This window comes from Phyllostomus hastatus, unplaced genomic scaffold (assembly GCF_019186645.2).
Source record: "Phyllostomus hastatus isolate PE091 unplaced genomic scaffold, TTU_PhHast_1.1 phas_contig_41, whole genome shotgun sequence".
Classification (NCBI taxonomy): domain Eukaryota; kingdom Metazoa; phylum Chordata; class Mammalia; order Chiroptera; family Phyllostomidae; genus Phyllostomus; species Phyllostomus hastatus.
Window position 1 is genome coordinate 7783726 of NW_025333876.1, and position 25446 is coordinate 7809171.

The following is a 25446-nucleotide window of genomic DNA, read 5'->3' on the forward strand; positions in this document are numbered from 1 at the left end:
CTAATTCTGTGAGCATCCTGATTACCAGTGTTTTGAATTATGCATCTGATAGGTTGGCTGTCTCTTCATTGCTTAGTTGTATTTTTTCTGGAGCTTTGTTCTGTTTTTTTATTTGGGCCATTTTTGGGGGGGGGGGGTCTCAGCACACCTGTTACATACTAAGGGGCAGAGCCTTAGGTATTTTCCAGGGTGGGGCAACCCACACCACTGCTTTGCAACTCTTTATATGGGGGAGGGGTCCAAGAGGGAATGGTACTGCTTCCTCTGCTGTCTGCTAATTTTTAGTCACTTCCCTTGCTACCCTCAAGAAGATTGGGCCCTTCTGATGTTGATTCCTGGGTGGGTGGATTTGTGTATGTTCTAGGACCCTGTGGTTCTCTCCAGTAAACTTTCCTGTGAGGCTGGGAGTTTCTCCTGCTGCCACAACTCCCACAGGTTTTTTCAGTCAGAGGCTTTGAGGCTTTATTTCCCTGCACTAGAACGCTGGGTTGCACAATCTGTTGTGCAATCTGTCTTGCTCCCCAGTTGTTCCAGTTTATCTGCACACAAATGTGGGATCTTCCTGTCCACCAGCTGCTGCCTTGTGGCGAGTCCTCTCCACCTGGATGCCTGTCTCCACCCTCCTACTGGTCTGGATGAATGTTTCTTCTTTAACGCCTTGATTTTTGGACTTCTGTATAGTTCAATTTTCTGTTAGTTTGGTTGTTTTTTGTTTTTAAATTTGTTGTTGTCCTTTTGGTTGTGTAGGGAGGCACAGTGTATCTACCTACATCTTGGCTAGAAATCTTTCTCCTCATTTTGACTGCCCCTCTGTTTGTTTCTATGTATTGGATAGGCTGCTGCGTCTCCCTGTGATGGTAGGGTGGCCTTATGTAGTATGTGTCCTGTGGGGCCCAGTGGCAATCTTTTCGGTCACTGGAGCTTGGTGCTCAGGAGTGATTGTGTGTGTGCTATGTGTACCCTTCTGTTGTAATTCAGCCTCAACTGCTGTTGCCACATCAATGGTAGAGATTTACTCCCAGACCAATCAGCTGTGAGGACCAGCTGTGACTGCAGTGGAGGATATACTATGTAGGGAACAACTCCATGGAATCTCTCCTTGAGTGTTACTTGTAGCAGTGGTTGGGTGATGTTTCAGCATGACCTGAAGCTGCCCACTAGGTATGCCGGCTCTAGGGCCTCCCAGGAAGTACAGGCCAAGGTCAGTCACCAATAGTGCTCTGCCTAGGGCCACCAAGCATGAGCTAAAAACTGATCTTCAGATGATTCCACATATGCATGGCTTGGATGTACTCAGGACAAGTTATGAACCAAGGCCAGCTCCCACTGTGCCAGGTCAGGGTCCTCTTAACAAGATGTACAAGACATGCCAAGGCCAGATACTGCTTGTTTGGGTTTTGTGAAACTTTGAGACATCTTATTAATGTCTACATCATGAGCCAAGACAGGCCATTTGGAAAAGCCACTGGAAACAGCTTGGGCCAGTTGGGTGAAATGTAGTCTCAGGGAATCACCAGGGTGTGGCAAACAGTATGAACCACGATGATGGAGACTGAGATATGGCACCTGCCTATCAGCTCTGTGGCTGGAGAGCTCAGAAAAGGAAAAATGGCCTCTGCCAACACTTTTGGGAGAAAAGTGCCCCTCCAGCCCTTGCTGGACAATTCAGTTCCTTCCTATATGTCCTTGGCACCTTTCAAATTGCCTCAGTGCTAAGGTTCAGAGCAATTGAGTCTGAATAAGTCCAGGCACAGGCCCTTTAAGAGGATCACATGGGACTCCAGAAGATCTCTGTCTCACTCAGCTATAATCCTCACTGGTTTTCACAGCCAGAAGTAATGGGGACTTCTCTTCCCAGCACTGGGACCCTCGACTGGGGGGCCTGATATGGGGCTGGGACCCCATGTTCCTTAGGAAGGAACTCCACAGCTGACTTACCCTCCTGATTTTTGACTGCCGCATGTGGATATGGGGCCAGCCTATCCCAAGTCTCCACCTTTTCTACCAGTCTTAATGTGGCTGCTTCTGTATCTTCTTGGTTATAGGACTTCAGTTTAGTTAGACTTCAGGTAATTCTCACTGATAGTTCAGTACTTGTAATTTTGATGTGGTTGTGGGAGGACATGAGTACCACATTTACTTACTTAGCCATCTTGACTGGAAACTAATATTTTAAGATGCAATTACTGGTACCTCATTTGTTTATTTTTTAAATGATAATATACTAAATTTTAATAAGGTACCATTTTTCTTGACTTAGATTATTTTCTACTCTTACAGTGAAGTAGAGGAAATTATTATATTTAGAAACCATTCACTTATCAGAAAATGAGGTCAACTGCAGGCAGAGTAGATAGTGTTCAATGGAGAAAGTAAATCAGAAGAAAAGGCGAGTCCATTTTTAATTAGTTAAATAACTTACCTTTGAGATTTTCTAAGCAAGATGTTGACAAATTGCTATGCTGTGGAACAGATGTGAAGTGTTCAGGTAATGTGTGTTTGGTTGTATGAATTCCCTCCTCATAGAATCTGGGTTAGAACTGCTGAAGGCACAGAGCCCATAGTATGTCTCCAAGACTGAAGTTCAGGTGAACATCTTGCCCAAGGTGGTAAAAAGAGCCATAATGGATCTTAACTGAAAGTCTCAGAAAACATTAAAGATTTTGCTAAGGAAGTATACGTTCAGTCAACAAATATGAAACAAAGGCACGGTGACGTAGGAGATGAGTCAAGTCCTGGCCAATGTGGCTCGGTTGGTTTGAGTGTTGTCCCATAAACTGAAAGGTCATGGGTTCAATTCCCAATCAGGGCACAGCCTACATTGCAGGCTCAGTCTCTGAATGGAGCATGTACAAGAGGCAGCCAATTGATGTTTCCCATATCAGTCTCTCCCTCCCTCCCCTCCCCTCTCTCTAAAATCTAAAATCTATAAGCATGGAGTACTTACAGTCAAGATGGAGGCAAGAGTAAACACGGCTTGCCTCCTCACACAACCACATTAAAATTACAACTCAGCTAGAACAACCATCTCTCACAACTGTCAAAAATCAAGTTGAATGGAAGTCTGACAACCTCAGAATTAAAGAAAACACATCCACCCATGCTGGTAGTAGGGGTGGAAATGTGGACAGGCAGAATGAGCTGGTCCCAAACCAACATGTGGTAGATAAAAATTCAGGAGGGATATTATGGGAACAAGTGGTCCCAGCCCCACATCAGGCCCCCTACCCCTGGGTTTCAGTGCCAGGGAAGTAAGTCCCCGTAACTTCTGGGTGTAAAACCAGTGGGGATTGAGTCAGTGGAAGAAATTTTCGGATTCCCAAGCAGTCCCCTTAAAGAAACCACACACATATTTACTCAGACTCACTCACTCTGAGCTCCAGCACCAAGGTAGTAGCATGAAAGGCACCACTGGCATAAGGAAAGAAATAAAACGTCTGGCATCATGATGAGATCTTGGGGACATCTTTCTCTCAGGCAGAACAGCAAACTGAGGCCATTGTTCCTTTTCTGAGCCTTCCCCCACAGAACCACAGCTGGCAGGCAAGTGCCATATCTGAGACGCCATCAACCTGGCTAACACTGTCTGCCATGCCCAGGTGGTTCCTAGAGGCTCCACCTCACACAACTTACCCAGGCTGTTAACAGTGGCTTTTCCATATGAATGGCTTATCTTAGCTCATACTTCAGATATTCCTAATCCTCTCAAGCAACAGCCAGCTTCAGTAAGTCCTCAGCCCACGTACCTCTTGGTGAGTGGCCCCAGGCCTGGCACTAGCGGCAGCCAGTCTACGTTCATACCCTGGCTTTGCCTGGGAACCTCCAAGCCCCACACAAGAAGCAGCCACTTGCATATTGCTTTGTATTTCGTGTTGGATTGCTTCTGGCAGAACACAAGTGGTGGCTGACATTGGCCTGCACCACCTGAGAAACTCCAGGAGCTTGCATACACAGTGGACAGCTATGGGCCACCTTGCAGCACCTCCACCCTGCCCCTGCACAGCTGATCCTCTACGGAGGGCAAAGGTCAGTGGTTAGCAGTCAAAGCCAGTCCTTGCAGATGAATGGCCTGGATAAGTCCCTCCCATTGACCTACCAACAACAATCAAGAGGAGTGTATACTCAGCCCATACAAACCCTTGAGTACCAGATTGGGTGATAGGGGAGGCTGTGCCACTGGCCCCAACAGGACACCTACTATATCAGACCACACTACTAAGGAAGTCCTAGTAGGGGTACCCAATACATAGAAACAAACACAGGGAGGCTGCCAAAATGAGACAAAGAGACATGGTACAGATGAAAGAACAGATCAAAACTCCAGAAAAAAGCAAACTGGATAAGCAAACTATTAGATGCCAAGTTCAAAACACTGGTTATAAGGATGCCAAAGGAACTTAGTGAGGACCTCAGCAGCATAAAAAATTTCAGTCAGAAATGAAAGGTACACTAAAGAACATTTTACAGGGAATCAACAATAGAATGGACCAAGCCAAGAATCAAATCAATGATTTGGAGCATAAAGGAGAAAACGAAATGTCTAACCAAAATGAAAAGAAAAAATCTAAAAAACTGAGGATAGTGGGTGCAACCTCTTGGAAAACTTCAACCATTCCAACACTGGCACAATATCATGGCCAGAAAGAGAAGGGAAAACACAAGAAATTGGAAATCTTTTTGAAAAATAATGAAAGAAAAGTTCCCTAATTTGGTGAAGGAAATAGACATGCAAGTCCAGGAAGCGCAGAGAGTCCCAAACCAGATGGATTCAAAGAGGCCAACTCCAAGACACATCTTAATTAAAATGCCAAAGGTAAAGATAAAGAGAAAAATCTTAAAAGCAGCAAGAGAAAAGCAGTTAGTTACCTACAGGGGAGTTTCTACAAGACTATTAGCTGATTTCTCAAAAGAAACTTTGCAGGCTAGAAGGGATTGGCAAGAAATGTTCAAAGTCATGGAAAGTAGGGACCTACGCCCAGTTTGCTCTACCCAGCAAAGCTGTCATTTAGAATCGAAAGGCAGATAAAGAGCTTCCCAGACAAGAAAAAAGTAAAGGAGTTCACCATCACCAAAACATTATTATATGAAATGTTAAAAGGTCTTATTTAAGAAAAAAGAAGAAGATCTAAAGCATGAACAATAAAATGGTAATACATTCATCTCTATCAACAATCAAATCTGAAAAACAAGCTAAGCAAACAAGAGCAGAGACAGAATCATGGGTACAGAGAGCATACTGACAGTTGCCAGATGGGGAGAATGTTGTGGGGGGAATGGGTGAAGGGTTGAGAGGATTAAGAAGTACAAATAGGTAGTTACAGAATAGCCATGGGAATGTAAAGCACAGTATAGGAAATGGAGTAGCCAAAGAACTTATACACAAGACCCATGGACATGAACAATTGGGTGGGGATTGCCTGAGGGAGTGGAGGGTGCTAAGTTTGGGGGCAAAGGGGAAAAATTGGGACAACTGTAATAGCATAATCAAAAGATGTAATTTAAAAAAAGATAGGGAAACCACAGATTAGGTGAGGATAGGCATCTCTGTGACCCTGTGATTCCACTCAGGGCCCTGTTCACCATGAAGTGATCCCATGCACTGGAGCAGGCACTCTGTTCACAAGGGCAGGTCCCAGGACTGAGGGAAGGGAGGCTGAGGAACATGACCCTGGAAATGAAGTCCAATTTTCTTTGCCTGGTAATGAGGTCGCAGTTGAAGGACAAGCCCATCCTTGTACACATCTGTCATCTCTGGGGCAGTGCCAGAGTCACAGACAAGGCTGGACACACATGTGGTCCATCTGGATCCTGGCCTCTCTGGTTTGGGTCATTACCTGTGATTGCTGTCCAGTTGGGGCCTAGGTTTGGCATCCTGTGCCTGATGATGCCATGCCTGGCAAGCTGGTATGGGGGAGGAGGGCTGCATGGGGGCTTGGCCTGGGCCACAGGCCACCCCGTTCTTCTTCACCAGCACTACAGCCATACTCTCAGGCAGACCGTTGTCTTGAAATACATATGTGCCTGGATCTAGGAACTGGTGAGCAAACCTGGGGGTGAAGGCCAAAATATGGGGAGAGGTGGCTGCTCATAGTAGGCTAAATCTGGCTGACTTCTTCCCATGGTCTTGGGAAGCTGCCTGTAACCCTCCCTCTCCCACCTATGCATGCTCACAGTCTACAGATTCCCATCCTCCCATGTCTCCTCTTGCCCCTTGAGGAAGACACCGTTACCTACACTGAGGACCCAGCCAGCCCCACCATGCCCCCAGGTAGCCCCATGTGGTCACCTAGAAAAGTTGAGATGAGTCTCTTGTACCAGGTGACTGAGTCTCCTGAAGGCCCCCAGAGTCCCAGTGGGGGGTTGCTGTTGAACAGGTGTTGCTTCTGGTACACAGGGTAGTGACTGGCTGAGCGATCTGGGGAATGAGCTGGGGGTTGGGCTGGGTCCTATAGGCTCCCCAGGCCCCAGCCATGGGTGGCCCACATGCAGGGAGCTTAGTGTTGTTCCCTCAGTTTCCATGAAATGTTTCCAATGAAGTGACTTTCCATCCTTTCATGTGTGTAATGAGGCATTGGTAACCTTGGTGCCAGGACAAGATCTGTCTTCCTTCAGCCTACAGAGTAAGCACACCACCACACGATGGCTTGCAGCAGGGCCCCCAGGCCCCAACACCACTTGTGGGTAAAGAAGGACAGGTGCCCTGGCACCTTCAGAAGTGGGACCTGTTTAACTCTGTGCCCCTGGGAGGCAGCACAGTGCAAGCATACAGTAGGCACTCGATACATGCTGTCCATGGCTGAGAGTGCACAGTGTACTAGAGGGTAGTCAGAGTTGCTAGTAGAAACACAGGTGGACATGGCCTGCCCATTCCCTGTTCACAGGTGTCAGCTCCTTGCTCCAGGCTACACCGAGGTGGGGCTCCAATCCCACCTTCATACCATGTGAAGGGGGACACTTCGGACTCACTTCACAGGGAGGGTCAAGGTTGCCCCAGGTCCTGTGATTTACAGAAGAGCTTGGCCTGGAGCTCAGGGCACAGAGGTCTCATTGGGAGTTCATTGTCCAAGATTGGTTTCCTCCTCTGATGCTCATGGACATGGCACTCCGTGGGAGGAAGTTAGGTTTTTACATAACGGGTAAGACCAGACTCTTTACTGACTTCTGCCTGGGCCCAGTGGTCATTCTGTTCAAACATGGTCAAAGGCATCAACTGTGCTACACTCCCCAGGCCCCACCCCAACACCAGGACTGCAGCTGAAATTCCCCAACCAGACACAGAAGCTCTGAGCCATGACAAAGACACCTCCATCTTTGAGCTTTTCTTCTGTTGTTTTGTACGAGGCATTCTCTGTACTCATATGTTGTGGTTATAAGACAATGAGCGAAATAGCCTTTGTATTTGTTCTGTATCCATACTTCTCTGCCCCATAGTTTGTCTCCTCAAAATCCAGTTTTTTCCCCAAAAATCTACACACCAAAAAAAAAGAAAATCCAGTGTGGGTTCTGTCGTGCATTGAACACTGCAGATCTGTCCCTGTCTCAGCCAAGCCCAGTGCCTGGCCACTGGTGGCAGCCAGTGGGTGGGATGTTGGGGTGCCCTTCCATACACATCAGCACCCTGAGGGAGTGCCAGGTGAGAGAATGGGAGGGAGTCAGGTCCACTGAGGGCCTGGACCATCGCTTGATGTGTAGGGTGTGGACCTGAGCCAGTCAGGGGCAAGGCCCTTTACTGTCAGTGAAGGCCATCTTGAGGAGAGGACTCAGGCTTATCCTGTGAAGTCTCTGGGTTTGGAGTCATAGGGAAGGAGACAGTCCTTATAAATCAAGGTGTCCCAGAGGGAGGGGGTCTGCTGGGAGGCTGAGGGGGTCTGGCCCTGTGAGGGCTCCTGGCCCTGGCAGGACAACTGCCTGGCACAGAGCAGGCCTGCAGGAGGACTGGAGTCCAGGTCAGAGTTCATCTCAGTGGGTTCCCACCTCCATCAGGCACAGAGGTCTGACACCCCTGTGGACTGCAGGGAGAGGTCATGGAATGTTAGAGTTGGAGCACATACTCTGGAATGTGAAATTGAGGCCCAAAGGAAGTGACCCATAAGGCAGAGAGCACAGACTTGGGACTGTACGCAACCTCACTGGACAGCCAGGCAAGGGAGGGATGAGAGCCCAGACAGGAAGGAGGGCCCAATGGACAGACTCACTGTGGGGGAAAAATAAGAAGCTGGAAAAGAATCACATCCCCCCTCTACCAGGCAGATCACCGGGTTTGGAATCTGGGGATGAACACTGGAGTCCTGGGAGATAGGGTGCTCTGGGCCTGCAGTCCCATGACGTCTTTGCAGCTGGGGCCTGGACACAGGTGGTCCTAGAGAGTTTGAGGAAGGAGAGCTGGAGGACCTGGGCCTATCTGGGGGCACTACACCCACATATTCACCCCCATCCTGTCTTCCTTCCCTTTTAGGAGCAGTGCCAGCCCTTCCTCAGCCCTTGTCCTTAGGACTGCCTTCCCACATGGCCCTCCTGAGACTTGCCAGGTGCTCATCTCCTGAGGCAGAGCTAGAGGTTCCCCCAAAGCACCCCCATCCCAAGCCCTTCCAGGAAGAGGCAGCCATGCCCCTCACCCATCTCACCCTCTCTGGGAAAGCCGGGGCTGCATTCAGTCTGACTGCTGGGAGCTTCCCTTACCGAGGAAGGAGCCAAGCGTGTCCTCTCCTGAGATGAGAAAGCCGACGATGCCATGGGGACCACACTGGACCAGATGGACCCGGGCACTCCCATGGAAGAACTGGTCTGGGCCCAGAGTGCTTGCTACTTCCTGAGAACACACAGCACAACGTTATGTGCTCAGGAAGGGGAGGAGGGGCAGTGAGCCTGCACTGAGACTCAGTGAGGATGATCCCTCAGCATAGCCCTGGTCAGTCTCCCTCTGGACATATTTCCTTCCTCACTAAATCCTGTTCAGGTGGCTTCCTGCAGCCTGGGCTCCTCCTCATCTTCAGAAAACACCCCTTACTCAGCTCAGGCCCCTCAACTGGGTCATCATTTGCCCCTCTTTTCTCTCAAATTGCAAACATCCTACTTAACAGAACAATTTAGCAACATCCCCTGTCACCTTCAATCTGCTGTGCAGTCCCCCACCCTTTCAGTAGCAAGCAGACACAGCCACCCAGAGCCTTCTGGCAGACAGACATACAGGGTGAGCTGACAAACAGGCCCTGGTCCCCTGCCCCTTCCACCTCAACAAAACTTCAAGGCCCTGCAGAGAGCCACAGCCAACACCAAGGCACCCAGAGGTGGCCCTGTCCTGTGGCCAAAGGTCTGGGCTGGGACTATAGCGGCTCATCATTTCTGTGACCGTGGTGAGTGGTTTCTTACCCCTGGGCCTCAGCCCCACTTCTGTAAAGTAAAGCTGGTGTTTTCTAAGGTCACTTGTGGATCAAACTGGATGGTTAACATTGGCATAAGAAATGCCTTCCATCTTCCTTCCTGCCCTTCCTCCAGCCCGCAAAATGGAAATCCACACAGATAGCAGCATGCTAGGCAAAGACAACCAGTTATCACATGGACCTTCCCTTCCAGTGCTTGGTTTCTTTAGACTTGGTGCCCGGGGCTCTATCTCCCCCATCCTCAGCAAGCAGAGGCTGCCCTCCCAGCCAGCCCTTCTGGGAGCTGGGCTCACCCTCTGGGTGCTGTCCCCTGCTTCACCCTTCATGCTGAGGATTAGCTCTCTGTGGGGGGCCCCAGGCCAAGGAGAGCTGGGGGGGCCCTGGCCAGACACTGGGCATCACAGAGCTCTTCTGCTGAGACATACTCCCGGCACTGGCAGCTGTGGAAGAAGAGGGGGGAGAGCTGTTGTCTCCCTGATGCTCCTCAGCCAGCCTAGATGCCCACCTCTCAGACAAGGACCAAGATGTCCGATCTTTCTACGTAGCGAGTGCATGTGTAGTGCAGAACCATCAATGACTTGTTAACATGTTCTTTCTTGCTCCTGCTTCTGTGCCAGCAGGCACATCCCAGAATGGAAGCTCTACCTGGGATAGAGCCTGGCCCTGCTTGAGTATTTTTTGCTCTGGGCATCCTGCTGGGGTAAGAGGGAGGACAGAGAGCTGTTCCGTCTGGAACAGTCCTGTTTATTCAGCAGACTTCCTAGCACAGCAGTTCTCTCTCCTCTCCCCCTCCCCTGCTTGCTCAGGCGACTCCATCCAGGCCACAGATCAGCTGCAGCAATAGAACTCAGGACAAAATCAGGGGTCCCATGGGCTTGGCATCAAGTCAGGGTCTGCTTCTGGCAGCTGGCTTAGGGCCCTGGGTGTGGGCCTCACTGTTCCTTGATGCAGCACCTCCTCAGCCCTGGCTGCTGCCCACCCCACCCCCCACCCCCAGCTGGTATACCTTGGTTCAAACCATTATTTTATGAAATGTTAGAGATACTTATTTAAGAAAAAAAAAGATCTAAAGTATTAACCATAAAGTGGCGATAAGTACCTATCTACCAATAATTGAATCTAAATAACATACTAAGCAAAGAAGAAGAACAGAGATAGAATCATGGATATGGACAGTGTTTTAATGGTTGCAAGATGGAAGGGGAGTTTCGCGTAATGGGTAAAAAGATGAGGGCATTAAGAAGTACAAGCCCTGGCTGGTGTGGCTCAGTGGATTGAGTGCCAGCCTGCAAACCAAAGGCTCATCAGTTCAATTTCCAGATCATGGCACATGCCTTGGTTGCAGGCCAGGTCCCTAGCGGTGGATGTGTGAGAGGCAACCACACATTGATGTTTCTTTCCCTCTTCCTCCCCTCCCCTCTGTCTAAAAGTAACATCTTTATTTAAAAAAGGAAGTACAAATAGGTAGTTACAGAACAGTCCTGAGGATGTAAAATACAGGATAGAGAATATAGTGGCCAAAAAACTTACACCTATGACCTATGGACAGAACAAAGGTGTGGGGATTGCCTACGGAGTTCAGGGGTACTGGGTAGAGGGGGCAAATGAGGAAAATTGGGACAACTGTAATAGCATAATCACTAAAATATAATTAAATAAAAAATCCAACTGCACAGCCCAAAAAAAATCAATAAGCCTGACCTTCATTGAGGATATTAAAAAAAAAACAGCCAGGAACTGAGTAATGTTGGGTGCATACAGGGATAATTCCAGGCAATTGTCAGAGTGGTGTTGAAATGCTTCATGCTTGCTTTACTGGGTTTTAGCTGTAACATTTCTCCGTGTGTGTGGAGGGGTGGGAGGTAGACTGATTTTAAGGTAGACATTGAACTAGAAGCTTCTTGTCTGCCTTCCTTACCTTGAGCAAAGGTTTTATATTGTTTGTCCTTGAAAGATGTGGAGTAGAGGTTGGTCATGGTTGGGGTGGGAGATAGGGAATAAGCTTGGGAAAATATCTGCCATTTACTGTGTCTTTATCTCAGGCTTACAGGGCTTGGCCAATTTATAGAATGGAGGACTAACATTTTCACAGGCCAAGTATGGTGTGAAATTCCTGATGGGTATACATTCTGATTGAGTTTGAATAGGCTCAGGTGGAAACTTTCCAGCATTTGGCAGTCATAAGAACATGGAAAGTATGGATAACAACCAAGATTCTGCCTAGTCCACATGAGAATGCTTTTTGTTGTCCCAGGCGCATCTGGAAAATCTTGACTTTTGGGACAATCTATGAAGATATGTAGTAGAAGTGCTTGGAGCAGAAGGGACATCCTGGTGGAAGCTTGTAGGTACTAGGGGTGGAATGGTATTTCCTGATTGGAAGACTATGGTTGAGTGATGTGAACCAGCAGAGAGAAGAGGTAGTAAAATGTTTTCCATTGATTACTGGGTTAGTTAGTGGTCAGTAAGTAAAACATGGAGGATGAGGTTCAGTGAGGGCTTGCTGGAGGAGTTGATCCTTAAGCCTTGCCTGAAAATGGGATTTAGCAAGGGAGAGTATGAGAACAGGGTCTGTAGGCTCAAAGGCTCAGAGGCAGAAGACAGTAATGCATTCACTCACACATGTATTTATTCACTCAACAGTATTTCTTGAGTACCTACTGTATACCATTGTTCCAGGTGATAGAGATACAGCAGTGCACGAATTAGAAAAAGCCTCTACCCTCCCATAGTCCGTGTATGGAAGCAGACCCTAAACCTATAAAACAAGGATCAAGGAGGTCAGTTGACAAGTGCTGTGGAGAAAGTTGAAGCAGTGTAAATGAGGCAGGACAATAGGGCTTGGGGACTGGGTGCTGCTGTACCTGGAGTGATCTGTAAAGACCTACGTGATAAGGTAACATTTGAGCAGAGACTTGAAGAGAGTGAGAGAGTGAATTAACAAAGAACAGTGATTAAAGATCATTCCAGACAGAGTCCTGCAAGTGGGGGGCCTGATGAGGTAGTCCTGTGCTTGGTATGGGGAAGGAATAGCAGGAGGTCAGCTTGTCTGGAGCCAAATGGGCAAAGAGCAAAGTAGGAGAGAGAGCCAAAGAGGATAAAGGAATTGGATAATACGGGTCTTAGAAATTATTGAAGGAACATAGGCCTTTATTCTTCTTGAGATGGTAAGCTACTGGCAAGTTCTGAGCAAAGGATGATGTGATCTAACTTGTGTTTTAAATTGCGCCAGTCAATTCTGGCTGCTGTCTTAAGAATCAGTTTAGAGAGGCACAAGTGAAAGCAGGAGCTAGTTAGATGTTTCTTGCAATAATCCAAGTGAGAGATGATTGTGACTTCAACCAGGGGATGAAAGTGGAGGTGATGAGAAGTGGCTGAAGCCAGGGCTGACAGGATTTGCTGATCTGTGGGTATGAGAGGGAAAGACGAAGTTGCTAACATATAATGTATTGTAGGAGGAGCATATTTGGAAAGAAAAAAGGGTGTTTAGTTTTGGACATGTTAAGTGTGAGATGCCTTCTAAATATCCAAATGGAGATGTTGAATATGTAGTGAGTTTAGAGTTCAGGGGAAATGTCTGGGTAGGAAATACATGTTCAGGTAAGCGGGGGAAAGCAGGCTTTTCATTGCTGTTGAAACAAAATTTCATATATAGTGGAGATAGCTTCAGGCATCAGTGCTTCTCAACCTCTGCTGTACTAGGACACAGAAAACAAAATGTGTAGAATTAACTGGATTAGATGGACTAGGCTACTCATCTAAGAAGAAACAATAGGCCCAAAATGAAGTCACTATCCTAAGCCCCACCAAGACCCAATATCTAACCTGATTGCAGTTTTAGCCCTTTCCAGGAGTGGAATTTTAAACCGATGAGTCTGGAATTTCCTGGTCAGTACTAGGTAATCTGCCTCATGAATCCCCTACTTTCCCCTAAGGGAAGGTGATCTTGCCTGAAATAATCCATAATCCACTCTTTTAATTTCCTAGTCCCACCCACTTTAGCTTTATGGGAACCTTCCATTTTGTAAAATTCATCAAAATGCCCTTCTAGCTGCTAGATGCCATGGAGCCTGATTCATGAAACACTTAGTAAAACCAATTAGATATTCAAAGGTACTTGGTTGAATTTTGTTCTGTAGCATGGTCCCATGGCTCAGGAACTCCACCTGTCCCAGGCTCCATTCAGTGGTCTTACCTGTCACCCATTTGAGCCATTGCCAAGCACACCGGTTGGGAAATTGCTCTAAAGGAGAAGTCAAGTCCAGATCAAGGAGCCTGAATACACAATGTTGATGAACTATGACTTTTTCTTGCAGATACGGGAGATCACCAAAGAGTTATCAGAAATGAATCATAGTCATATTTGTTTTTGATAGGCACTTTTCAAATTGTTTCTGATGAAAGAAAAGTTTTTAAAAATTTTCATTCCATCACAGTCTGATGCTTTGGTAAAGTATAAAAAAGTGAATTACTGGAAAATATTTTAAAAGTCAAATATTTTATCATTAAATTCATTATAAAATTATTCTGCCAGATTACTGTAAAAATTTTTAAAAACTTACCCTCGGTTATTTTACTTCCCTTGTTGTGGGCCAGCAGCAAACTGTGGGACTGCCAGCAACATAGATAACACTTTGAGTAGCACTGTTTGGAATGGGGCATATTGATAGCAAGGATAGTGATAGAAATATCTTTGGCCATCTTTCCAGTTAGTTGGAGGGCCACCAAACATTTTGTCATATTTGTTGAGTACCTAGAGTGGCCTGAGGTAGAGCCACTCCATCAGTGGTTTGATGGAGTCATAAAGTGTGTTGTGGGCTTACTGTACTGATAAGGACACCTGACCATTCTGATAGCATATCCTCCATCTCCTCCAGCATTCTGTTCTTTGAGAGCCACTCCAAGGTGGCTCTGATGTTGGTCAAGTGTAGCTTATGTTTAACTGTCTCTTGGTTGATCAAATTTGATTATTTGAGTTTCAGTGGTGACCAGCATGTTACAAAGGACTTGAGGTGGAACATCTCTCATGATGGAATGACCTTTGCTTTTGCCTGGTTTTCTAGATCATGTAACAGGGTTTATTTTAGTTGTCCAATGCATAGGCTATAAGAAACAAAAAAATTTTGAGGAAGGGGGCCTGTCTGAAATGATTAGCCCTCTAAATGTTAGTGCATAAGGCCACCTTTGTCCTGGTAGAACCAGTGTTCCTTGTTTCCCTGTCTTTGTTTTTATTTTCCTACTAAAAGCACCAGCATTTATCAAGGGAAGATGGGGTTCTCATGAACTCATGTCATGTCCCTCTCTCTGTATTCTGGAGGAACTGAACTGCACCCATCTATCAGGGATGTGATGTACCCAAGTATGTTATTTGATCAAGCTTCCCTTTTTCTTGATTAGAAAAAGCCTTGTTTGTCTGAGTAGCAAGAGTCCACTTCTATTTGTATGGACTTATTACCACATTCCTACCTAACCCTACCTACACTGCTGTGGGCTAACCTGTCAAGCCTTGGACAAAAGTAGTGAGACGACACTATGAGAGCCAATATTCTTAAGATAGCTGAAAAATTCAAGAGTTCATATACACTCTGAGTGAAGGGTCATTGCAAGATGGCTCTTGGATATGAAATATTAATTTGGAATTTGAGGGCATATCAGCTAATGACCCACTTTTTGGCACAATCAACAATTATCTTCTCCACCAGGGCTGAGTCTCAGATATGCCAGGAGGCTGGTCAAAAACCAGAGGTAGCTTTGGTTGCATGTGCCTTTTTGCATCTCTCTTTCTGTCTGTCTAGGTCAAAATCCTGGGGAAGCTGCAGATTCCACAAATGGCCACATGCAGGCAACTCTGGTGGAATCATTGGTGAGTAGTCAAAGCCTTTGGTCAAGGGCTAAATGGGCACCAGACATTACCTGCTGGGGTGCCAGTGATACTACCACTGGCATTTCATCTCTCATCTGTGTTCGGGCCAACTGCCAGAGAGGACATGAAGGAACAGGAGCTGGCAGGCTGAATGCTGTGGTGGCAAGTGCCAGTTATTCCTTGTCGAGATTCACTTGTGTTTCCCAGGGCCAGTGGGGAAAAGCAGAAAAATCACAGACTAGCCTGGGGTGGGGGTCACCCCTGAAGGGAGCCAATGGTGATGTCCAGGAGGCATGATGTTTGGGGCATTGACTGCGTGGCCACTGACCAGTCAGAATTGAGGCTGTTACTGTGCTAGAGAGGAAACTGATGGACCCTTTGGGGTACCAGTTATAGATCCATTAGTTCATGATCTTCAGAATCCATTAGTGTAGATCCTGAAGAAGGGATTGGGCTGTGAAATAGGAGGGAGCTCAGGGTGCCAAGTAGTACAGAAGAATTTAAGTATTTTGACAAAGTGAGTGGCTAAGAAAGTATACTGAGTGATTATTTTAGCCCTTTGACTTGTGAGAGTCATGGACTTCTGAGTATCCATGGCAGTTTTTACATGTATAGGAAATGGCAGTTTTTATATGCTTAGGAAATTGTGGAGTTTCTCCAGTTTTCTCTGAATTCTTTTCAGGGATAGGTAGAGTCACAAAAAGACTATGATATGAGTGTGCCTGGTAGTAGGTGATAGCACCTCCCTCACCTTTGCTATTGGCTGGAACTGATTGGAGGTTAGAAGTTATATCCCTCCCCCTCTTTCCTGGGTACAGGGAGTAGTGTGGCTTCTGACTTATACATGTCAAATTAACAGTACATGTGTCTGTGTGTCTGCTGGTTTTAAGGACAGATCTGAAAACTTGAGCAAGTGCACTTTGTTGAGGTTCTGGTCAGACAGGTTAGAGTTAGGGTTTAGATCTTGGAAACTACAATAAGGGCAGGATGCTTTGCTCAGGGAAGCCAGGAGAGGGGAAATGCAGACAGGGCGTTCAAGCCAAATCTTTGGAGAACATGGGAAACCAATTTTATTCTTTGATTTCAAAGACCCAGAGCTTGGGAGTCCAAAAGGGAATGCAAGAAAGATCACAGAGGGGAAGGTCCAAAACTACCCTAGAAATAATACAAAGAATCTCTGGTGTTCTTCTCAACCAGTTGGTACTTGGAGGAATTGGGTCTGTATAAGTGTAGTGATGATAGTAACAGATCATCTGTATGGAGTTGAAATTTATATAGGAAATTAATAGAAATTATGTAAAAAATGAGACAAATACTGCATCTGGAACCTTAAGGCATGCCCATAGGAAACAAATTGACAGTATGATTGGTAATTTTTCTGATGATAGAATTGAAGGGAGAAGAGAATTCTGTGGAGATTTCCAGCAGTAAGAAATGAGCAGGTGAACTTTGAGTACATTGAACAGAAAATTGGCTGATCATGCGTGAGATGATTTAAAATATACTGCTTTCTATCCTGGCTGGTGTGCCTCTGTGGATTGGGTACCATCCTGCATACCAAAGGGTCATGGGTTCAATTTCCGATACATGCCTGGATTGCAGGCTGGGTACTCGGTTGGGGGCACGCAGAAGGCAACTGATCAATGTGTGAACATTGGTGTTTCTCTCCATCTCTTGTTCCCCCTTTCCTTTTCTCTAAAAAAAAATAAATAAAATATTTAAAAGAATATTGCTTTCTGAGTATAACAAAAGTAAAACAAAGATAGCATAGTGGAATAGAATACTGCAACCAGAGTCAAAAATTAGTCACTGTTGACCAGAGGGGAGAGGGGAGGGAATTTCAGGGGAAAAGGGGAAGAGTTTACAGAAACAAATATGAAGGACGCATGGACAAAAACTAGGGGGGATGGAAATAGGAGAGAGGTGTGAGGGATGGGTGGGTGGGCTGGGATGGGACAGAAAACTGTACTTGAACAACAATTAAAATAAAACTTTTAAAAATTAGTCATTGTTCTCATTAGGTCAGTTTTGTGAACATTTTCAAGCTACTGTCCCAGTTTATGACTCAAATATTACATATAAAGAATATTTTTGTTACTATGAATTTTAATAAGATGCTCTTTATGATATACTCTGGATTCTGCAAAAAAAATTAATGTATTACTGGTTTCTATTTGGCAGAAAAAATTTGACATGTTAAATATTGGAGTGCTAGGACTAAAAGGGATTTATAGGACATCTAGCTCAAATCTCACATTTGTACAATAAATGAGGAAACTGATTGGTGGAAGAACTAGGACTAGTAGCCAGGAATCAGAGCTCATTTCTCCCTATACCAAAGATCTTCCCAATATGTGTTTATGGTAAATAGTATTAGCTTGTAGTATTTTTTAAAAAGACTTTTTATTGTTCAGTTAGAATTGTATCCATTTTCCCCCATTACTCTCCCCTGCCCCACCCCCCCCACCTCCCACATTCAATCCTTCCCCACCCCTTGTCTTTGTCCATAAGTCCTTTATACATGTTCCTTGACCCTTCCCCTTCTTTCCCCTGCTATCCCTCTCCCCCAACTCCTCTGGTTACTGTCAGTTTGTTCTTTTTTTCATGCCTTTGGTTCTATTTTGCTCACTTGTTTGTTTTATTGATTGGGTTCCACTTACAGGTGACATCCTAGGTATTTGTCTTTCATCACCTGGCTTATTTCACTTAGCACAATACACTCCAGTTCCATCTGTGCTGTTGCGAAGGGTAGGAGTCTCTTCTTTCTTTCTGCTGTGTAGTATTCCATTGTGTAAATGAACCACTGTTTTTTGATCCACTCATTTACAGATGGGCACTTAAGCTGTTTCCAGCATTTGGCTAGTACCTTTGATATAATTGTATTGTTCACAGATATAGAACAAACATTTCAAAAATTTATATGGAAACATAAATGACCCCGAATAGCCATAGCAATTTTGAGAAAGAAGAGCAAAATAGGAGGGATCACAGTACCTGATATCAAGCTGTATTACAAGACCATTGTAATCAAAACAGTCTGGTACTGGCATAAGAACAGACACATAGATCAATGGAACAGAATAGAGAGCTCAGAAATAAACCCAAGTTTCTATGGACAATTAATATTCAACAAAGGGGGCAAGAGTAAAAATAACCTCTTCACCAAATGGTGTTGGGAGATATGGACAGTTACATGCAAAAAAAAAAAAAAAGAAACTTGACCACCAACTTATACCATACACGAAAAAATTCAAGATAAATAAAAGACTTAAATAAAAATCCTAGAGGAGAACATAGGCAGGAAAAATTCAGATATTCCACACAGCAATATTTTCACTGATATGTCCCCTAGAGCAAGAGACATAAAGGAAAGAATAAACAAATGGGACTTCATCAAATTACAAAGCTTGTGCACAGCTAAAGAAAACATCAGCAAAATAAAAAGGGAACCAACTGTATGGGAAAATATATTTGCCAATGATACCTCGAACAAGGGTTTGATCTCCAAAATATATGAAGAACTTACATGACTCCATACCAGGAAGACAAACAATTCAATATAAAAATGGCAAAGGACCTGAACAGACACTTCTCCAAGGAGGACATACAGAGGGCCTAGAGATACGTGAAAGGATACTCAGCATCACTAGCCATCAGAGAGAGGCAAATTAAAACCATAATGAGATACCACTTCACACAGGTCAGAATGGCCATCATAAACAAATCAACAAACAAGTGCTAGTGAGGTTGTGGAGAAAAGGGAACCCTAGTGCACTGTTGGTAGGAATGAAGACTGGTGAAGCTACTGTGGGAAACAGTATGAAATTTCCTCAAAAAACTAAAAATGGATCTGCCTTTTGACCCAGCAATTCCACTGCTGGGATTATACCCTAAGAATCCTTAAACACCAATTCAAAAGAACCTATGCACCCCAATGTTCATAGCAGCTTGTAGTGTTTTAATAGTTCATCAATAAGTCTTGGCAGTTGCCAGGTTGGCTATCCAGAGAAATTCATGGATAATCTAAAGCAGTTATATGAAAGTTGATTTCCTTATTAATTTATATATTAAAAGCAGCATAAAGCATGATTGAAAATAGCCTCAATTTTAGTCACTTATTTGACTACATTTAACATTTTAATAAGAAACCTCAACAAGAGACCCAACTCAGCAACCCTCAGCATTCAGAGTTCTTCAGATAATCACACAGAAACAACAAGTTATGTGATCCTTTGTAAACTCTTTTGTTGAGTGATGGTGGGAATATTGGCTGATGAAAGAAGCCTAAGGATGACCAAGGTCATGTACCAATTTAAAATATGAATGTACTGTACTTGTGCAACTTAAATTTAACACAGTTCTACATGTACAACACAATGATGCATGGAATAGAGAAGTGAAAACTGAATCAAAGAAGCTACGCTGTAGGCTATCTGAGAGACAGAAAACATGTTGTGATCTCTCTCTCTCTCTCTCTCTCTCTCTCTCAATCCTTACTAAAGGGCACATTTCCACTGATTTTAGAGAGAGAGGAAAGGAGAAGGAGAAACATCAATGTGAGAGAGAAACATTGATTGGTTTTCTCCTGTATGTGTTCCAACCAAAGATCAAACCTGCAACCTAGTGCCTGGACCAGGAGTGGAACCTGCAATCTTTTGGTGTACAGGATGATGCTCCAACCAACTGAGCCACACAGCTGAAGCTGAACCATCTCTTTTTAAAAAATAAGCAGAGGTCTACGAAAGAATAGCCTTGTCTGACCTTTATGTCCATAGACTTGGACCTACCACAGATTCAATTTTTTTAGTGTTTCACTGGTGAGGTCCAGGAATGCAGCCAGCCCATCAGGAAGGGAACACAGTCTGTATCACAAGTGCACTGCATATGCTAGGGTCCTCTTCAGACATGGTCAATGTGCTGTGTAGCTCTCACAGGTGGCAAGAAGACAGACCTCCCCATCCAGTGTGGAGATGATTGGTAGTGCTTTTGTTGCATTGGCTGTCTGGATGCATAAACCCGAATGTAAACTATACATGTAAATAATTCAAGCATGACCTAAAAAATTCACACATAAGGAAGTAAACCAAAAGTAACAGTTCTTTTTATTCTCAGTCCCCTTCACACTCTACTTACTAGACAGGATTAAGTTTGGTGTGCATCCTGCAGTCCCCTTTTGAGTCTATGTGGAAAAAAACTCATATCTACATATACACATTCCAGATTCTGTGCTAGGTGCTCTTTTGCTCTAGACATAAATACAGGAACAGTTCACTTAGTATTCAATTTCTTTACAAATTTTGTTTGGAATATGACTAGCATCTCAAAAGTAAGAGTGTTCTGATTCACTCAAGTAGATGCCACATGCTCTGTACCTTTCAAAGACTGTCCGAAGCAATTAAATTTTTGTACAAGATTATGATAAAGCTATGATAGTGATTTTTCTTCCACAAATATTTTCGCAGTAGCAGGTGATGGTAAAGTTGGGGCAGTCTATAAAAGAGGAGAAATTGATCTGACAGCCTGAAAACATTTGAGGATATGAAAACACTATAAAATGCAGATAGAAGAACTCAGGAAGCTCAACTATATTGGGGCTGTTTGAAAGAGAGCCAGTAAGTAACTCCAATACATTTCAAGTCATTTAAGGTACAACTACAGCTTAGTACAGTAATGGTATCTTATTTACAGTGACAACACATGGAAGGCAGAAATTGACATACACATTTGATAAAAAAACATCTAGAAATACCCACAGCTTTCCAGTGAATGAAATTATTGATGCTGTTCAGTGGCCAAGTTGTATATGATATTTCTTTGTTAGAAAATAAGGGTTACAAAATATATACATTTTGACATTTTCTATTTGTCTAGATGATATACTTAAAAATAAATCCCCAACTTTAAGTGTATGAAATTTTAAGTTAGTGCTTATGAGGCCATGGAGTTTTAGAAATATTTATTCTTATAGTATCAGTACATTTTTCTTAATTTTATGTTTGAAAATATATTTAGAAATGTAGTTACTATATCTATTTTAAAACAACAGCTCTGACTTTTCATAGGTCAAACATGTTAAGAACTTGAAAGGTTATAGCAAATTAGGGCTGTTTATTTATTTTTTTTATTGTTGTTCAAGTACAGTTGTCTCCATTTTCACCTCACCACACCCCTCAGCCCCCCATCCCCACCTCCCACCCTCGAATCTACCCCACTTTGGCTTTGTCCATGTGTCCTTTATATGTGTTCCTTCATGGCCCTTCCCCTATTAACTCCCATTATACCGGCTCCTCTTTGGTTACTGTCAATTTGTTCTTTATTTCAAAGATCAAATGTGGTATCTATCTGTTCTTACCAGTTTAAAATCAGGGCTACTTAATAAGCACCTGCTACTTACAGGATTTCCCAAGCAGGCCTAAGTGTAAGTTTATGATTTGAAAGGGCATTAATATCCTTTTCAAGCATAATATATTAATGAATTTTTATTTTAATCATACTAATTTCTGATAAGAAAACAGGTGTTGAGCCTAAAGATACTTGTAGAATACATGTAGGAAAAATTATTTTTAAAAATTTATTTGGTATTTTGGGATGTTTTAAGCACCACCTTTTGAAAGTGCTAAATCCTAAAGCAGTAGGTTGGGAACAGACTTTGCAATCAGAGAAACTTGACTTTAAGTCTAATACCACATATTTATTAATTATATGGACTGGCAAGTTTCTGAGCCTCAATTTTTCCATCTATTACATGGAGAAGATAATAATAGTCCTTTCTTCATAGGTTATTTATATGTAGGGTTAAATGAAATTTATTTTTATATGTATATACAACACAAACAAATATCTGGCCCATAACAAATATGTAGGAAATATGAGCCATAATTGCTGTTGTATATTTTAGGTTTTATTTCACATTAATATGTTGTGAGCATTTTTACAAGCTTAATCTTTATTTTTCTGAATTATATTTCCTGCTATATCCATTTATATTTGTTATCTGAATATTTTATCTTTTCCTCTTAAATTTTAATTGAAGTGTCTTACATGAACTTTAGTTGTAAGTATAATAACTACTTATTGCATGTAATAAAAAGTTTGTTTAAACACATTTTTTTCATTGAAAATGGGGTACATAATTCAGCAGGGAGGACATAATTCAGACATTTTTTGAGGTCCAATTTCTTCACATACTTACTTTTCCTTGTTGTCCATCCTTTTTTATTATAATCATCCTAGTGCATATGGAATGGTATATATCTCATTATCTTTTTGGCTTCCATTTCCTTGATAGCTAATAATGTTGAGCATCTTTTCATTTTCTTATTGGCCATTTGTATGTCTCCTTTGGAGAAAGGTCATTTCTGATCCTTTGCCAATTTTAAAATTCAGTTTGTCTTTTTCTTACAGCTTGTCTGTCTCTATCCAAGGGTGATATGTTCTAAGACCCAATAGTACTAAAACCCTAGTTTTTTTGTACACATACGTGTACTTTATGGTTTCTCTGTGGTATGTGCAAATTGCCAGCATCACTACTCTTGCACTTTGGGGCCATTGTAAAGTAAGATAAGGGTTTCTTAAACACAAGCAATGTGATGTGTTGACAGTTGATCTGATAATCAAAGTAGCTACTTAGCGACTAACAGGTGGGTAACGTATGGATATGTTGGACAAAGGGGTGGATATATTGGACAAAGGGGTGATTCATGTCTTGAGCAGGATGGAATAGGACAGCATGAGATTTTATAATGCTACTCAGAATGGTGTGCAATTTAAAACTTATGAATTGTTTGCTTCTGGAATTTTCCATTTAATATTTTTGGACTGAAGTTGACTGTGGGAAACTGAAACTGCAGAAAATGAAACCACAGATAAAGGGGGACAACAGTGTTGAGTTTTAAGAGTATATATTCTGGGTACAAATTTCTCATGAGATATATAATTTGCATATACTTTCTCCCATTCTGTGGGTTGTCTTTTTACTTTCTTGATGATATCCTTTGAAGCCCAAAAGATTTAAATTTTGATGAAATCCAACTTACCTCATTTTTATATGGTTTCTTGTGCTTTGGTATCATCTGAAAAACCACTGCCTAATTGGAGTGATCAAGATTTACACTTACATTTTCTAATAGGAGTTTTATGGTTTCAGTTCTTATATTTAGGTCTTTAATCTGTTCTGAATTGAATTTTGTATATAGTGTAAAGTGGGATCCAATCTAACCCTTTTGCATGTGGATGCCCAGTTGTTCATCATTGTTGAAAAGACTGTTTTCCTCCCATTGAATTGATTGTGAAAAATCAATGGGCCATTAACATAAGGGCTTACTTATGAACCCTGAATTCTATTTCATTGATCTCTGTGCTTATCCTTATGCCAGCACCACACAGTCTTGATTACTATAACTTTATGGCAGGTTTTAAGTTAGAAAGTATGAGTCCTCCAATTTTGGTGTTTTGTTTTTTTTTTAATTCTTATGACCATTCTGGGTCCCTTGAATTTCTGTATGATTTTTAGCATCAGTTTGCCAATTTCTGCACAATAGTCAGGTGGGCTTTTGATAGGAATTATATTGAATCTGTAGATTGATTTGGGGAGTATTGCTGCCATTAAGAAAAATGTATCATTATTTTTTTCATCCTCATCTGAGGACATTTTTTCATTGCTTTTAGAGAGAGAGGAAGAGAGAGAGAAAAACATCAACATGAGAGAGAACCATTGAATGATTGCCTCCCGTCTGTGCCTCAACTCAGGATTGAACCTGCAACCTAGGCAAGTGCTCTGACAAGGAATTGAACCCACAACCATTTGGTTACAGGATGACTCTCCAACCAACTGAGCCACACCGGTCATGGCAAAAATCTGTATCTTTTGACCTATGAACATGGGATGTCTTTCTATTTATTTCAGTCTTCTTAAATTTCTTTCCAGGATGTTTTGTAGTATTCAGAGAACAAGTTTTGTGCTGATTTATTCAATTTATTCCTGAGTATTTTTTATGATATTGTAAGTGGAAATCTGTTAATTTTCAGATTCTTCATTGCTAATAATAGAAATATAATTGATTTTTACATATTGATCTCATACCCTAAAACTTTGGTGATTTTGTTTATTATTTCATTATGGATTAGCACATTTAATGTTTTTTTATTACATCCCTCAGGATTTTCTATTTACTTAAGACCATGTGATCTGCAAATAAAGATAGTTTTACTTCTTTCTTTCCAATCTGAATGCTTTTTATTTCTTTTCTTTGACTAATTCCTCTGGCTAGAACCTCCAGGTTGAATAGGATGGTGAGATCATACATCCTTGTCTTTTTTTCTGATTTTATAGGGAAACATTTAGTCACCATTAAGTATGATCTTAGCTATGGGATTTTTAAAATAGATGTCCTGTTGGGAACCGCCCTGCCTGGTATAAGAAGCTGTAACCCCCACCAAGGCTAAGTAAGGCTGAGGGAGTGATCTTGGACCATAAGTCACCAAGGAGACAAAAGCTTATCTCCCTGGCAGGAGCGCTGCTTCTGCTCCTTTTACTTCACCCTGCCTGGCCCCCAATGCTTGGTTGGTTAGTCAGTAACGGATAAGATTCCCCAAGGGGGGAATGACTTAAGACAGGCACGATCTGGGGGCTATAGCAAAAGGGGGTGATGGGCCCCCGCCCCTTGGCTTTAATAAAACCTGAGTCCTCATTGTCTTTGAGAAAATCTCCTGATCTCTTGGCTGCCTTACTTCCCTTGCTCCACCTAAGCCTGAAACAATGAGAGGGTGGTGCAGCCCTGTGCTGGAAAGGGTGGGTTCCCCGGGTGATCAGGCTTATGAAAGAATATGTAAAATCCTGTGAAACCTGCTTTGTTTAGAATGCTCTCAATGAAATGATAAGGGTCCAAACAAGAAGTAAGTTTGTTCCTCAAAGTTTTATAGCTCTTTAGCTATCTGACCCTGACTCAAGATAGGCCCTTAGACTTCTTTGTTATCTATTGTTCGATCCTTACTTCCTGGCAATGTTAATGAGCTTTACCTGAATTCCTGTGAAAACGAACCCAATAAAAGCCTGCTCAGGCGGGAGAATGGGGCACTCTCCCCTAAGAGGGTGGCTAAGAGGCTCTTCACTCGAGAGAGTGGCGGTTTCATACCTATTTCCACACAGGACTCAGTTGTCCATGTGTATGTTTTTTCTCATGTTTCGATGAGCATCTGCAGCCG

At 43.2% G+C, this 25446-nt stretch overlaps 1 protein-coding gene across 3 annotated transcripts in view; it reads left to right on the forward strand.

Moving 5' to 3' along the window:
* N4BP2L2 (NEDD4 binding protein 2 like 2) overlaps positions 1 to 24361 on the forward strand; it is a 74807-nt gene extending 50446 nt beyond the window's left edge. The window contains exons 7-8 of one of the 3 annotated variants that reach the window (XM_045844796.1): positions 15176 to 15243; positions 23911 to 24360. In XM_045844796.1, coding sequence (XP_045700752.1) covers positions 15176 to 15243; positions 23911 to 23960 — 118 coding nt within the window. In that variant the 3' untranslated portion in view covers positions 23961 to 24360. Of the gene's footprint in view, positions 1 to 15175; positions 15244 to 23910 lie in introns of those variants that run through there. The other 2 variants (XM_045844791.1, XM_045844795.1) reach the window with 2 other exon arrangements.
* The last annotated feature ends 1085 nt before the right edge of the window (positions 24362 to 25446 follow it).